The sequence below is a fragment of the Melozone crissalis genome, unplaced genomic scaffold (genome assembly GCF_028551555.1).
Source record: "Melozone crissalis strain CALT ecotype California unplaced genomic scaffold, PUWL_Pcris_2 ptg000030l_1, whole genome shotgun sequence".
NCBI classification, from domain to species: Eukaryota; Metazoa; Chordata; class Aves; order Passeriformes; family Passerellidae; genus Melozone; species Melozone crissalis.
Window position 1 is genome coordinate 324,764 of NW_026535808.1, and position 16,400 is coordinate 341,163.

Sequence of the window (16,400 nt, forward strand, 5' to 3'; positions counted from 1 at the left end):
TCTCCCAATTTTAACAATTTTTTCCATTTTTTCTCACTTTTTCCTATTTTTACCAATTTTTCCCTTTTTCCCCCAATTTCTCCCAATTTTTTCCCCATTTTCCCAGCCCCAGCTGCAGCACCTCTCCCTGGGCCGCTCCCAGGGGGACCCCTCAGAGCAGCAAATTTCCCCCAATTTCTTCTCTTTTTTTCCCCAATTTCTTCCAATTTTCCCCAATTTTTTTTCCCAATTTTTCCCCACTTTTCCCCATTTTTAACCAATTTCCCCCTTTTTTCACCATTTTCTCCCCATTTTCCCAGCTCCATCTCCAGCCCCTCTCCCTGCTCTGGCGTCTCTCGGACCCCTCAGAGCAGCAAATTGCTCACAATTTCTCACAATTTTAACCAAATTTCTCCCATTTTTTTTTGGTTTTTCCCCCAATTTTCTCCCAAAATTCCCAATTTTCCCCATCTTTAACCAATTTCCCTGTTTTTTCCCCCAGCACCAGCTGCAGTACCTGTCCCTGGCCCGCTCCCTCAGTGACCCTGTGGAGCAGGAAATTGCTCAAATTTCTCCCAATTTCTCCAAATTACCCTAAAATAGCAAAAAAATGCACTAAAATGGGGCTAAAATGGCAAACAATGGCACTGAATGGGACCAAAACCTTATCTTCATCTTTCTAGTGATAAGACACTTTCAGCCTTCTTTTTATAAGTGTCTAGGATGCTGGTCAGGTTTGACAATAGACCTTCAGGCATGAATTCTTCATCGTCTCTTTCTATTCTTGCATTCTGTTCTTCAAGGTATTTCTAGAAAAGAGGTACAGAGAGCTTTATTAGCTCTGTCATGGCCTGTATTTTACTGATTCTGCTAAAGCATTTTAAGCAGTCATTGCACAGGTTAACTGATTTCAGTTAAACACCTTCCTGAAAGACGCCTCTCAGAAGCAGGTTTAACCTGACAGGATGTTACTGCTGACACTTAACAACCAATTCTGATTATTTACACCAAAGGTTTTGTCAGAAAATTTAACTAGAATCCGCAGGCTTAGTAGCAGCTAAATAACTGATACTTCCTTAGAAAGAGTAAGCTCTAATTTCCAAGTGTTTAACTGCAAAATGTCTCTAGAGAGATTTAATTCTGAATATCAAATTTTAGCTTACCACTATAGATTCTATATGAGTAGCAACTGTTTCTACAAGACGACTCAAGTTAGCATCAATTTTTCTGTTCTCTTCTGTTGTTCTTAGCAAAACGACTTGATATCTAAAAGGTAAAGATACTCAGAAGGTCATGTCCATAATTGGAGAATTCCTGACATTTACAACAATCACTTCAAGTCTGATTTATCATCACGTTTAGCCATACTTTTTTTTCCATTAGTATTAATTTGAACCGAGTTACAATATATTAATGCTCAACTTAAAGAAAAACCCTTACGTGGAAAACAGGAGTTCTGATACAGCAGACAAATATTTTAGCAAAATACTGTTGAGGAGAAACATCTTTCAGTTGTTAACTTGTGAAATTAACACACTGAGATGGATACCTGATGAAACAACTGTATGTTACATTCCAGAAAATATCTTTATCCTTAAAAACCAAAATAAACAAGGCAGACATGGAAGTTAGGAGCCTTACTCTCTTTCGATATCATGCAATTCAGTTGCAGCTTCACTGAGCCCATCATAGACACCACTCTCAAGTAACTGTTTATGCTTCTTAAACAATTCCCATTCATTTGCATATTTCTTGTCTTCTTCTTCTATCTCCTGTTGTCATAAGGAAGGAGAAGAAAAAAAAATGGCCTCTCTCAAGTATAATTCGGATCTTTTTTTCTTTCTGTTACCTGATTATATCCTAATACTTGAATTCAAAATTCACACAAATAGTTCCAAGTTCAGAACTGAAAAAAGCCCCAAGGATATCCCTCCCAAACCTAAAGTTTCTGTATCATCCCCATCCCAGAATAAGCCTAACCATCTCTTTATTCCTTTAACCACATTTAAAGGCCTGTGTTGCAGCTACTTTCCCTTCCGAGTTAAAGCTCACAAAGTGTTGTTTACATAGTCTAAATAGCTTAGAAATGGCACATTATGAACAACTGTTTCTAGGTTAAAAAATACAACCACATCTGAGTAAGAAAATAGCTTTTCTTTTTTGTCTGAAAGAGAGTATAATTCCAAATAATCATCTCTTCTAGGAGAATGACACTGTTGATGCTATACAGTCCACAAAACCAAACAAAATTCTGACGTCAACTCAACATGCAACTTCGGTAGATTACTGAAACATCATCCTTCAAAAATAATTTTAATACTTAAGACTTACAAACAGCATTTTAAATATTAGAAGAGGAATTAAATGACTAAGCGTCTGGTGGCAAGTGTGTATTTTATGAGCTTAACTTTGGAGAAAAGTATATGCAAGAGCACAGATCAAAAGGTAAATGTCATGTGGTTTTGAAAAATAGAAACTAAATTAATTGCCTTTATAAACCTATATATACACCTGCCTCAGCAGGTATTAGCAGCGAAATAGCCCTGTTTCATGGCTATAGCACAGGAGTTTGGATTTACAGGAGCACATATGGTAAATATTGGTGTAGTTCAAAGAACATTTTTCTGCAGGGCACCACGGCCCCGCTAAAGCAGTGTTGTCAGAGAAGTTGGGAGCTACCAAAATAGCCACTCAGTTGTTAACAGAGAGGGTTATGTTTTGTTGCTGAACTGCAAGTGGGGAAAAGAATAGGGACTGCTCCTGTGCTGGCAAAGGAAGCTAAAGGAAGTAACAGTTTGAGATCATTAAAACAATTTAACATGCTTTTGGTCAATGTTTTCCTTTGTTTTTACAGAAGCTGATTAAACATGTTAACTAAAAACTGTAAAAATGTATTTATTATATACAAATCGATTAGACAAGACAGGTTCTGTTGATCCTAAAATTTCCTTCAAGCACATGCCCGGAGATATCCTGAGGTCAGATGATTGTTGCTGCTTTTATTACTGGATGCAGGAATTTATGATTTACAGGATCTGCTACAGTAGGATGCCAGATTCTCTTACAAGAAAGTGAAAATTGATTCAGTTAAGGTGGCAGTCAAATCACTTTTCTGAAAAGAATGAAAAAATCCTCTAAGAGGGAAGGAAGAAGGTAAAGGCAGAAGCCCAAACAAAAATGCAACCCAAAAATTTATCGATAAATACAAAAATTAAGGATAAGGCTATCATTAAGGATAAGTTGTCATCAAGGTGTAAGAAGTTGTACCTTAAGCTTCTGCTGGTAAAGATCATCCAGCTCTTCAGCTTCTTCTGTCAGCATTTTCACACTGCGTTTCTTGTCCTCTAGCATTACATTCACCTAGGACGAAAACATAACCAAGGAAGTATGGTTCAAAAAGAATTCCAACATATAAATCCATGCCATCACAAACCACACCTGGTTAAACAGGTTAAACCATTAAACTAGGCTAGGCTGGGATGGCATTATCTTTCTTCATAGCAGCCTATGTTATGCTTTGTTTTGGATGAGGGGCTAAAACAGTGTTGGTAACACACCAAGTTTTGGCTACTGCTGAATAGCGCTAGCACAGCAGTCCAAGGCTTTCTGTGCTTCCCAGGGCCCCTCACTGAGCAGGGCAGGGACAGGCAAGAGACTGGGAAGGTGCATAGCGAGGCCAGCTGGCCAAGAGGACATTCCATACCGCAGAACACCATGCTCAGGTAGACGAACGAGGAAATAAAATTCTCCTTCTTTCAATCTGTCCCAAATCCAATAGTACTAAAAATCCTCCCGATGACAATTTGTCGGTGATGGTAAGCCACACAATCAACTGGAACGGGCAACTTATTAGAAACAAATACTTCCAATGGTTATGGTCAAGTATATGTAAGCTACATAAACTTTAATTCAGGGAATACACGATATTTCAACCAACAAAGACCTCAGTTCTTAGAAAAACTTTTAGGTTCCATTACAATAAAAGCAGTTTTCTCACAGTTTCTCCCCCTCTACTTGTCCTCAGAAAAACCCCAAGTAATTCAAGAAACCAACCCAACACATCACACTTTAACTATGCAAAAAGTTGAATGAAAGAGGCAGATAAGGTTTTGGGGTTGGTATCTTAGCGTTAATCTTCTTTAACTAACTCACCTGTTCCAAAGTGTCTTCCAGAGTAAATTTCCGTTGAGTGGCTTTACTAATTTCTTCCTCAGTCTCGTTGATGATCTCCATGAGGGGAGCCTGTAATACGTATACAAGAAGATTGAACAAATGCAATTTGCTAATCTGAACCAAGATGCACCCCAGTACATCTTTCCCTTTTATTTTTTTTAGGCTACTGTATTCTCCCATACCAAATCTCTTTCATATACTGCAATGTCATTATGGTGACTCATCACACAAGCTTTTCAATGACATTTCATTGTGAGATTGAGAGACCTTCCCAGCATTCCCAAAGAAACACTTTTTTTTTGTGAGTGCTATCTAAAGCCTTCAGTGTTGATTCTACTTACCATGATCTGAGTTCTGTATTTGACTAGGAAATTTGGTCCTAAATCAGGATTAACGTGCATGGTAAAGTCGTGGCCTTTGGAATTCTCAGCACTTACTGGAATTAATTTCAGCTTTCGAGCCAGTTTATGATACTCTGCCAGTTGCTTTTCAATCTGCTCAGAGGAGAAAAGGGCACAAATCATAGAAGAGATACAAGTGAAAAGATGTGCAAGAAGTATTCATATAGTACTTTAAACAAGTTCCTGAGTTGCTCTCTGTAGCCATAATTCCTTGCTACCCCACAGTATTCAAGAGCTGCATGCAATGCCAGCACAGCAGTTTGCTGCATTAGGTACTGTTTTATGGTTCGTTCAGAGTTTGCACACTGAGGTTTCTTAGTGTCTATGGCTGAGAACACTGAATGCTTTCACCTGTGGTTTTTCCGTATTCATCTGCCATAATTTTTCCTGCCTCAAGTTTTTGAGAATTAGCTGATTGGGAACTAAAAATGTGCTGGAAAATAATACTAAACAAATGATCAGTTATAAGGTCAATATGCCTTCTCTCATTAGTTTTGACAGGAAATGCCACACAGCCACACATCCTAACAACAAACTAACTTGAGCATGCCTTTAAACAAAGCTTATTAAATGCTTTAATTTCTAATTAATGAGTGCTATTAAATGCAAACATTAAAGACCCCAGGGTTTTTTTTCCAGTTTTATATGCTTCATACTTGCACCTGAGGATTTAAGTTGATAAAAGTGCTTGATAAAGGGTGACCCTACCAAACATATTTGAAATTTTTTCTTTAGTTCTCCAATTGGCAAAGCAGAAGCTTTTAAATCCCATCACTTCCAGGACTATATCTTTTCACTCTGTTTGAAGGGATTGAACTTGGCCCTTGAAATATGTTACAACTGCTACACAAAGAACTAATCAGGCCCTAAATGCATGCAAAACTATTGATTCAAATTCACTAGTTTTGCCTTACTTCCTTGCTCTGAAATATTAACATTAGCCTGTAATTTCTTGTGTTATCAAAGCAATGGCATGCTAATGTTATCAAAGCTCTAAATGCTACAGCAGTGACAGCTTACCATGCTTCATATTCTAGACACATCTCTTACGATGCAGGAAAAAAGTACATTTCCACTCAGTGCAAAACAGAAAAAGGGGAAAAAGCGCAACATTTTTCAGAGATACTGTAAACAGAGGCCATTCTTGTCAGTTTTGCCTGGTTAGATACACGTATGGTGGTGTTCGATTATTTAGGAAAGAAATTATCAAGAATCCAATTTTAAGCTTGCATGATGAAAACTGGCAGCCACCTCTGAGTGTTGTGGGGTTTTCACATACCGCGTCTCTCTTCCTAGCATATTTCATCTCTTCATTCCACATCAGTTCTCGTTCTTCTTGCAGCTCCTTATTCAGCTTGTTAATGGTTTGCTGCAGCTCATTTCTCTCGTGATTTATTCTCTCAATGTCTGCAGCTGAGTACTTCTGGTTATCTAAGATGTGCCGGAGCCGGGCATTCTCCCGCTTCGTGGCTTCTACTTCTGCCTCTAAGTACATAAAACATTTGTGAAATGGACATAAAATACCAGCCTATATACATAAACCTCACCTCTGTATTGTATGAGTAAATGACACAGTTATTACATAACATTACCATTTCATTACTCCAGTGTACAGAGAGCTATCAGACAAAAAAAAAAATTTTATTAGCAATCCATTCTGGAAAGTTTATTTGTAGCATCGTGCTACTCCAAGTACCTTGCTCTGCTCTCAAGCTAAGAACTACAATTATTTGAAGACTATTTCTAGCTTCACTGTCCTGACTGTGATCAAGTCCTCCTTACCTGCTGCCTCAACTTCATCATTAACACTTTCCAGTTTTTGATCAAGGATGGATATATGAGATTTCATTTTAGCGAAATAAGCCTGGTAGTTCTGGACGTCTGCTTCAAGGGACGATTTCACATTTCGTAGCGTTGCTATACGATCCTAGGAAATGGGTGAAAAGAACAACCACTCTTAGATAAATATAAAATAATGACTTCACTTTCCAGATAAGACAGTAGAGTAATTGATCAACATCAACAGCACAAATATAGAATAAAGAACTTTAATAATTTTTTATCTCTGTGACAGCTAAGTCCAGTCAGGACACCTTTAAAATAAAAGCAAAGAAGGCTGAAAAGATTCTTGCATTTCAGCATTATGTCTCTCATTTGCATCAGACAGTGCTTTAGACAATTCTTACTACAGGTAGTCCACAACTTAACTCTAATAATACATGGAGGGCAGATGAAACAGGGGCATGGAAAACCAGGAATAAACTCAGCACATTTTGCACAGTTGGCAGGAATTTCAATTTGCCACCTGCACAGCCACTAACCCATTTTTAAACTCAGGATGTATTAAAAGCAGAATCCAGAGTTTCAAGCAAAGTATTTTCCATAAAATATATTTGTTACCACTGAATCCCATGCCTCATATTTGAATACCAACACACTTGAAAAAAATAATGTTGACATTTATATTAAAAAATTTGGTTCAAGTATTTTATTGATATTTCAGTCAATATAAGACCTTATTACCTGTAAATACCTGCACATTATCAAACAAATAGGTACTGAAGATTCCACAGAAAAAAGCCTTGTTCTCTAATAGTATAGAGTCTGTAAAAATCTGGCCTAATTAAAATCTCAAAGCACTGAAATTTTTCCATTTGTTATGTATCATAAGTATCTTCATTCAGAAATGGTCGATATTATAAAATTCAACTCCTCCATAAAAACAGACACAATTTACTAACCTGCTCACTTTCCTTTTCTTTTTCTAGTCTTGCAATCTCTTCTTGAAGTCTTTTGTTCTCAGCTTCTAAACTTTCCATCTGGAATGGATCTACATTAAATAAATCCTCTGTGGGAGAGCAGAAGAGAGACTCGAGTTACAAATTTATCTCAATATCACCACCTATTTTGAGTACCTGAACTTGAGCTTCAGCACAGTAAATACCCATTATCTAGATAATTATTTTTCACTAAAAAATAACTAAAAACAACCAAGAAACTTACCAGAAAAACCTTTCATTAAAATGTAACCAGGCAAAAACCCCAGAAGAAACAAGAAGAGAAATGGGTTTCTCGGTCCTCATGTCAGAAAGAGTTCTCATGCCAAAGTCACTCCCAAGAGGTAAGGGTTTCCAAACTCTCATGCAGCCCACACCACAGGAGAGTGTACAAGTCAGGACTACCTTGTGAAGCTAGAACAAATCAAACTTACTTAACAACCTCTTTCTTATCCATATACTTCCTTGCTTCTTGAGGCATCTTTTCCCCAACTTAATTTGGCTTTGCCAAAAAATGGGATCATTATTTTTTCCCAATATCCAGTAACAGTGTGGTATCTTGTTTCCTCTCCAATTGATGGCCCCAGTTTGCAAACAAAGGGCCCTTAGTCTGGCTTTTCATAGGAGAGCAAAGAAAGTAAGACATGTTTTTCTTCCTTTTCTCACATTGTGTTTGTATTTCTGCAGGTGGTGAAATGAGCGAGTCAAAAAAACCCAATAATTTTCTACCTCCCTGAAGACAAACACAGGTGCATGCTGAATCACATACAGAACCCTCACAACAGAGTTTGGAACTCTTGCAGACTGCTTTCAGATCTTCAAAAGCTGAACTTTCTTGTCAGCTGTGCATCCTCTGAAAATATTTTTCTTTTTTTTAATTGTTAGCTTTTCCAGACAGAAACAAGAGCCATCTGCATAGATGGAGTTCACATCTGAAGAATTGTATACTGGTTTTCTGTGACAAAGACATTAAAAAATCAGGTGACACAGCTACAGCTGATAGCAGATCATGACCTACCCATCTGTACTGCTCAAAATACACTTAAAAAAGAGAGCATTAAGTTGAAGTAACTGAAACATACTTAGGTGTTTCAGACTCCCTTAGATCACTTTCACTCATAAACTGAACAAACTGATGCTAGGAGAAAGGAAACCAGTAACACAATTGAATACTTAGAATTTAAAAACTTACTTAATTTTGACTGCACTTCAGCATCCAACTCTTCAAAGGTATCTCTCCCTTTCATGGAAAGATCATAGCACTTCACACAGTAGTCCATGAAAAGCTGAAAGCAATTTAAAAATCTTTCATTTCAACAATTCCAAGACCTGTAAAATATCTGGATAGTCTAAAGCTACTCAATCAGTGGAATTAAACAGACATCAAAAATATCCTTAATGCTTCGATTGTACTTTTGTAAAATTAATTTTTTTTCCTCCCTTTGAACATAGAATGTCAACAGATTATATATTCAGGCAGAAGGAGACAACTATAATTCACACTAAGAAAGGTCTGGAAATCCTGTATTTCTTAAAAAGATATTTAACAAATATTGTAGATAGAATATTTAAGAATTTTTCATCTTGATGCATATGATTCTCTCAGGCTAATTTATGGAAACTGCAGGTCTGTTTAACAGGCCTTTTCTATAAATATGACCATTAAAATTCAGATCTGCAGGTCTCAAAGTACTCTTATCTAGAATTAAAGAAAGGTTACCCAAAAAGAATTTGCTGGACACTAAGTCACAGATGCTTCAGAAGCAATTACACCAGTATTGTGAATTTTGTATCTATATATATATGCAGAAGTGCCAATGTAGAAGAACGTATTTTGTTTAAAAGCATTGTTAGTTGCCAACCATCATGTTGTAACCTTAGTCCAAAATTATGATTTTACTTTATTTTTGCAATTTCTAATTAAATGTTTTAGCTTATAATGCAACCCTCTCCAAACACCTGCTGTGATTTAACACTGAGTTAAATCTGAGTAGTTCTAATAATCCATGATAAATTAAAAAGAAAGCAAGCTGTTGGATTAAGAGCTCAAATTATACTGCCACCCTATTTTGTGGCTCAGAAATAAAACTTTACAACCAATTTTTACATAGTAAACTGAGTAGATATTGACACAAGTCACTATATTTAGAATTAAGTCACTGTCTTTATACTGCACTGCAGTTAACCTCAGAAGTCTTGAGAGCTAAAGGAAAATATTTCGGAAACTCTAAAAAAATAAACAGCATAATGATGCCCTTTCTCGACAAAGGACAAAAGTATATACTTGTAGAATAAGGTGAATATAAAATAAAGAGAATATTTTGTTTAATACCCAGTCTACACCAATAGACTGATCATCATACCTGCTCAGGAAATAGTTGATCAGGTTTTTTACACAATGCTACTCTACCTCCTAGAAAGCATTGTGAATATAAAAGGGAACAGAATCTATAAATACATGACCCAGCAATCTAAACTGTAATTAAATTGTGTTGTTACAGCACATGGCAAAATCCAGTTAAGCAATTCTGATACTAATTTCCTTTTTATGGTACCTTTTTATGTACAATTCCATCATCTGTCTCTCCTCCCCAGCTCTGTGTGTCATCGAACGATGGTGCATTTTCCCTGATCGCATTGTACAGCTGAAAAGCAGAGGTGCACACAACAAAGAGCAAACATGAAGACATCCATTAGTTTCCATGCTGGTTTTCGTGAAAAGAAGCAGAGTAACACTGGATTAGGATTTCAGCAGGCAGGTTGGAATGAACCTGTGTTGAGCTGACTAAACACACAGGTAAAGAGGCATGAGCTAGACAGTCAACACTGCCAAATTCTCTCGTGTCTTTTGAGCAGAAAAGGACAGGGTTTTCCTGGGCACTCAATTCAGCAGTGGTCAACTTCTGTCACAGATGCCAAATTTTGCTCAGTCCTGAGTTGGCAGCAACAACTGTTAGGACTACTAAAAAACCCAAACAAACCAAACAAAACCAAGATTAAATAAAAAACACCCCACTCAAACCAAAAACTTGCCACTCTGTATCAGAATCACAGAACATTTGAATCATTTCAATTGAAAATCCCATCCTTAGATTTCAAATTTAGGGGAGAATGGCAGATGTCACAACATTTGCGCTGGAGATACACGTTCCATTCGGTGATTATACTCATTAACTTCTCACGTTTATTGTATGTACAGATCAGCATTTTGCCACCTCCTTTTATACATTAATTTATCCAGTGCATACATGTAAAGAAAAAACCCTATCATAATATAACATGAAAAGCTCACTTTAAAAGTTACCAAAACATTAGGCCAAGGGTCAGCTCCCAGATGACAGCTAAGAACATATATGTTTACATATATGTTAAACAAAGATTTGTAGAAAATATGTACTGAATCTGTATTGAAACTAACATTCCAGCCTGGAAAGTGAAAATATTTATCTTAAGACAAACATTACCTTGACACAATCAATTAACCAAATCAAAGCTGCCACAATCTGAGGCCAGGTTCGTGGTGCTCCCACAGCGTACATGGAGTTTTTTGACAGAGCAAAGGGGTACCTGTACGGCCAAAGAAGATACACTTTTAATAGCTGTGGCAGACAGTGATGAAAACAAACCAGCACATTTTGAAAACAAAGCAGCATGTTTTTCTATGTAGATGAAAGCACAGAAGGAAGAGCAAACTCAATTCTACTGTACTTCAAAGGAAATTAGTTGAGTTCTGACAGTACAATTCTATTCAATTATCATGGGTTTCTCATTTTGCAACTCATGGAATAACATGGCCTGAAAGGGACCTGTAAGGATCTACAAATCCAACTCCCTGCTCCTCATAGGACTGCCTACAACTAAACCATATGATCCAGAGTGTCATCCAGATGCTCCTTGAGCTCCCAAAACTTCAAGTGACTTGTCAGAATTAGTCATTTTATCCAGAATTACACCCCTGGTGCAGCAGAGTGGAATCCTTTTCAACATTTTAAGCTATATCAGCAGTTTCAAATGTTATAGATTAAAACAAAACTTTATTAAAATGCTGAGAAGTGTGCAAAAAAGATTTGCACCTACATTTAAGGAGCCCTGGCACTCTGACACCATCATGGGTATACAGTCCCTGTTTTTTTTTTTTAAATGAGACTGAAAATTCACTGTTATCAAGAGGCAGAGGATTTTCTTTCCAAGACAATGTTGGGGCATTAATGATTTCAAACACTGAACAAATTCAGCAGTAAACCACTCAGCTACTTAGTGTTTTTCTCCCCTCAACAGTAATTTTGTTATTTCCACATTCTGCTTTGAAGGCAGAATGAGAAAAATTGCAGGAAAACATATTTTAAACTAAATTAAATTTGTTTAAACTAAAATTAAATTGTCTTGATCCAAAATTCTGGAAATTTTAGTTCTTAGATTCTAACAAAATGAACAGAAAGGCCTGTAAAAGAAAATTGTGCCTTGTCCTCCAAAGTTCTATACAAATAATCAATTAAATTTTACATGACAAAGCAAGATTCCCAGAGCTTATAGTTCTGTAAATTCAAATATAAAATGTATAGCAGATGCTGAAAATCAGAGAGTAAACCTAGAGTTAAACAAAAGTGAAACAAAACAATCACAACATTGTACTTTTAGAGTCTCATCTGAATAAATAAACCTATCCATTCCGCCCAACTATCAATGCAGAATTCTTAGCTTTTAAATTTCTAGCCATAGCATATCTATTCAGCCCAGGAGACTAACAATAATCATCTTACCCAAGGGCTTTGAAAATTTTGGGAATTTCCTCTTCAAATTTTGAGTCAGGCAGTTCATAAGAAGGGCAGAGGAATTTGTAGATAAAGGTGAAGATCTTTAAAAAGTCCTTAACTGATGGAGATTGTAGTGATTTCACGGAAACATCGTGGGCATAAGCATTCTCAACAAGGAACTGTGCAAAAGAAACACGGAATACCAGTCACTAAATAAAATTTATAGTTGAAACCAAGGGAAATAACCACTTTGCCTAGCACATTTTACACCTCATAACATACATGCAGAACAAGTTCATATGTTACCTCATAAAGCTTTTGGATACATTGTTGGATGAATGTCTTGTCATGAAGGGGCCTGGGATCCTTTATCTTTTTTGTCCCAAACACACCGTACAGGCTGCTGCTTGACCCTCCAGCCCCGCTCGCGCTAGGGACAGACAATGAATACAGGTCTTGTGACAATACATAGAAAGAAGAACTCTCTTCATGTTTAAGGCACAACTGCTAGCTTTATGTTTTCTTTCCATTTGTTATACAAAGTGATACTTGAAGTTTTCTCTTTGTTTAAGGTCATTGGAAAAACATCATCACCCTGGAAGTCACAATGCCATAAGTACAACAAAGATTACTGCATCCTAGATGAATACTTTCTTCATTTTATTGAAATAAATAAACTTTTAGAGAGCAGAAAAATACCCCAAAGATGAAAAAAAATAATGTTGGTGACTGTAAATAAACTCTAAAAATATTTAAGGAATATTTAAAAGGAATAACCCCTGCAACAATGGGGTACTATCAAGAAGATACCCATAACACAGAAAGTCATGAGCTAAGTAGAAAGATTATAGAGTTTTGGAAAGTTAGTATCTTAGAGAGAGGAAACTAATGCAGAGTATACTTCAGATGTCTTTCTTCCTTAAACAAGAAAATGTATTGAGATACTCTTAAGGTCTGCAGTGCACATCATTCCCAAAAGAAAAAAAAAAAAAGCTCCCAAAGCAATTCCTGCTCCAGAGCATTATTGTTTAGCGACCAAGGACTGGAGGAAGGCAGACCTGAAGGTCTGCTTGCCTCAGATCCATCATTCCCTATAGTGAAAATCTGTCAAGAAAGAAAAATACCAAAATTAGAGGACCATTTTTGTTTTAATGTACAGTGCAGACAACAAAAGCTATCCATACCTGTTCCCCAAACAGCTGGCTTTTCCTTCTGAAGCTACAGATGTAGGTTTGCTCATGCTCAGCTTCTCAAAGGTGCTTCTGTCCTTCCTGAGGAGCAGAAAAAGATTCAAGTGACTACTACTACCAATTCATACAAGAGCTATAGTAAGTAGCTCTTATAGTACAGGACTGTAAATAGAATCTAAAATATTTAAGGAATATTTAAAAGGAATAGACATAGGAATAGACCCCAGCATAGACCATACATAGCTCATACAAGAGTGATACAAACAGTCATATATTCCTAAGCGCCTTCATCCCCCAACATCTTAGAAAGGTTAACTGATGCATCCAGCTATCTCCTCAGAAACATGTAACAAAGTGTTACAATTTGAAACATGACACAAGTACACAGAAAGGAAGTATTTTTGCAAAACTGGAGCACATGTGCAAACACCCTTGGCTGTAGGGAGCCTTCTTCTCACTGTCTTGTTTTTTTCCCCTCAGTTGCTACTCACACTCAAACACACTATGATAAATCTCTTCAGAATTAGTTTTATATACTTATTTTTAGCAACATGACCAGCCAGACTTACAGCTGAGGTGTCTGAAGATCCGTCTTGTTGGTGTCCTGCACTCTCAGTGCCATCTTAGATTGTCGACTGCTGCTTCCAGCAATACTCGAGCTTCCACTCATTGTGACTGCTGTAAACCACAATCCCTCAGTATTCCAGCAGTATCAGAAAATCCAGGACCTAAGGGTATTTTCTTTTCTAAATGCCACAATGATTTTCCAAAGGCTCAGAATAAACAAGTAGACCTGTACATTGGACCAAAAAAAAAAAAAAAAACCCAAAAAAAAGAAGAAAGAAAAAAAATTATGTTAGACTCCACAAATACATAAGAGCAGCCACAGCCCTTTAAATCAACCATTTTATTGATAAAAAGTGTTATTGTTCCTTCCAAACCTACTGTTTTGCCTTTCTTTATATTTGGTCATTTCAGACCTACGGGTCCCAAAAGCAAAAGAGCTTGAGAAATTTTTCATTTCAGTCCACTGGGAAAAAGGCCACACTACCACGAGTACACAAGTACTGCTTACAGCACGTCTGCTGTACATCAGCTCCTGAGCTTCTTGTTCTGAGCCCGCCCATTCCTCTGCAACTTCCTCATTTGTAACTAATACATATCCCTTATTGGAAAAAAAAAAAATTATATTTGGATACCAATTGCTAGTTAAAGATGGGACAGTGTGCTGGGAAAAGTGCCAGCATGAAGAGAAAAGGGAAGGATGTTTTTAAGAAAATACCTCCTAGTAGTCCTTTAGGTGAACTTTTAATAAATTGGGATACTAATGAGGGAATGAAGTATCTAGATAAGAGAAAAATGATAAGACACTGTACAGAAATATGGCCTAAAGAGAGTATTGCTGAAGGACCTATTTATTGGCCCTGGTATGGGACAAAAGAAAGATGGCTATGTATAGCATTAATTAGATATGTCAATACCAGAATAGAACCTTGTGACGAAGAGATTAGATATGCTAAATGTTGGTTAGAAAGGGACAAACAGGAAGAGGAAATAAAATTATATAAAATATCCAGAGAAAAAGAAAAAGAAGAAACTGGGCTACCAGAACGGAGACCATCTTAGACCATCTTCCTCCGCCTCCCCCTCCTGATCCCTTAGATGACCTCCTGTTACCTCCTCAACCGACTCCTCCTATAGACCACCTTCCTCCTCCCCCTCCAACCTTGTACCCCTCAGTACCATCTCACGAGGTGGATGAAATTTCAGTATCTGCTTCCACAGGAGTTTTAAAATCACCTCAACCTTCTAATTCAAGTTGTCCTGCTCCCAGCATCCCCTCTTCTGTATCATCTCCTTTCCCAAATATACCAGAACCTGCCCATTCTAGTACTCCTTCAGTTTTGCAGAGTCCCTCTGGTTCCTCAAGTACCCAGACACTGGTCTCTAGTACCACTCAGAGTGTCCATACCCCAATCTTGGCTCCCAAAACTTTCCAAAATACTCCTTTTTATTTTTCCCCCATATTTCAGCCCATAACCCAAAGTACCTCTTCCCCTATTCTTATTCCTGGAACATCACAAAACACTCCTTTTTATTTATCCCCTGTACCCCAACATACTGAGAGTCACAAGCAGGAGGAAAGTTTGCAAACAAAAGGTCAGGGAGTGAAAAAGGCCTGTTGTTGTAAAGATATAGAGGAAAAGAAATTAATTGAACCAGATGAGCTTGTAGCAAGCCATCAGTATAATACAAGATTCCAAGCAAAGAAAATTCAAGGTGAATGTGGGAGAACTGAAAAGTTGTTTCCTCTGAGAGAAGTGCCTATGGGGGGGGCAGAGGTGGTATTGGTTTTGTGAATGCCCCATTAACCGCCTCTGAAGTTAGAAATTTTAAGAAAGAAATTAAGACCTTATTAGAAGACCCAATAGGCATCTCCCAACAATTAGACCAATTTTTAGGGCCTAACATCTTTACGTGGGAGGAATTAAATTCTATCCTAGAAATACTGTTCTCTTCTGAAGAAATACAAATGATTCGTACTGCGGGTATGAGGATTTGGGAAAGAGAAAATAGAGGAGGTCCTAGAGGAGAAGATAAAATGCCTGTTAACCCACCTAATTGGGATCCAAACCAGGAAGAGGGAAGAGCGAGCATGAGACAATATAGGACACTAATTGTAAGAGGGATAAGAGAGGCAGTCCCAAGAACAAATAATGCAAGATTGGCACTTGATAGTCACCAGGTGTCGCAGTCGAGGCGGTCACGACATTAAAGCAGAGACCACAAGCACACTCAGTCTCAGTCTCAGTTGTCTCTAAATTATTAATCAAAATGGACTTTCACTTGAACTGTTTAGAAAATTAAAACATACAGACCTTACTCAGTGTCGTCTGTGGGGTGATCTCCGGTTAGGACTGTTTGCAACCGTTAGCAACCGTTGGCAACAGTTGGCAACACTTTATTAGTGAAAATGGCTGATACACTTTCCAGTCGTTTCCCCTCCAGTCGCAGAAGGCTCCCATCTTTCCTTCCTTGATCTCCTTGGTTCAGCTTCTTCTTCTTGCTTCTCGCTCCTTTAGCCAACAGGCTCGCTGCTAGCCTCTTCCACAATTCCCCCTTTTT

At 37.5% G+C, this 16,400-nt stretch overlaps 1 protein-coding gene across 1 annotated transcript; it reads right to left on the reverse strand.

The window, feature by feature from the left end:
- Positions 1 to 650: 650 nt before the first annotated feature.
- LOC128939999 (kinetochore protein NDC80 homolog) lies at positions 651 to 13,944 on the reverse strand. Its single transcript, XM_054281319.1, has 16 exons — positions 13,844 to 13,944; positions 13,269 to 13,355; positions 12,391 to 12,514; positions 12,091 to 12,263; positions 10,795 to 10,897; positions 9,886 to 9,975; positions 8,523 to 8,616; positions 7,295 to 7,401; positions 6,336 to 6,480; positions 5,833 to 6,038; positions 4,494 to 4,646; positions 4,132 to 4,221; positions 3,247 to 3,339; positions 1,621 to 1,751; positions 1,143 to 1,245; positions 651 to 788 (listed from the first exon to the last, which is right to left on the reverse strand). Exons 1-16 carry the CDS (start codon positions 13,942 to 13,944, stop codon positions 651 to 653), a joined length of 1,938 nt encoding a protein of 645 aa, XP_054137294.1.
- Positions 13,945 to 16,400: the final 2,456 nt, after the last annotated feature.

What these genes read in the sequence shown, in the direction of transcription:
- LOC128939999 (XM_054281319.1), bottom strand. Translation starts at nt 13,944, where the DNA reads ATGAGTGGAAGCTCGAGTATTGCTGGAAGCAGCAGTCGACAATCTAAG. An exon ending in ATGGAATTGTACATAAAAAG is followed by an intron (nt 8,617 to 9,885) that starts GTACCATAAAAA and finishes AATTGCTTTCAG; the next exon opens with CTTTTCATGGACTACTGTGT. An exon ending in TGAAGTGCAGTCAAAATTAA is followed by an intron (nt 7,402 to 8,522) that starts GTAAGTTTTTAA and finishes GCTCTCCCACAG; the next exon opens with AGGATTTATTTAATGTAGAT.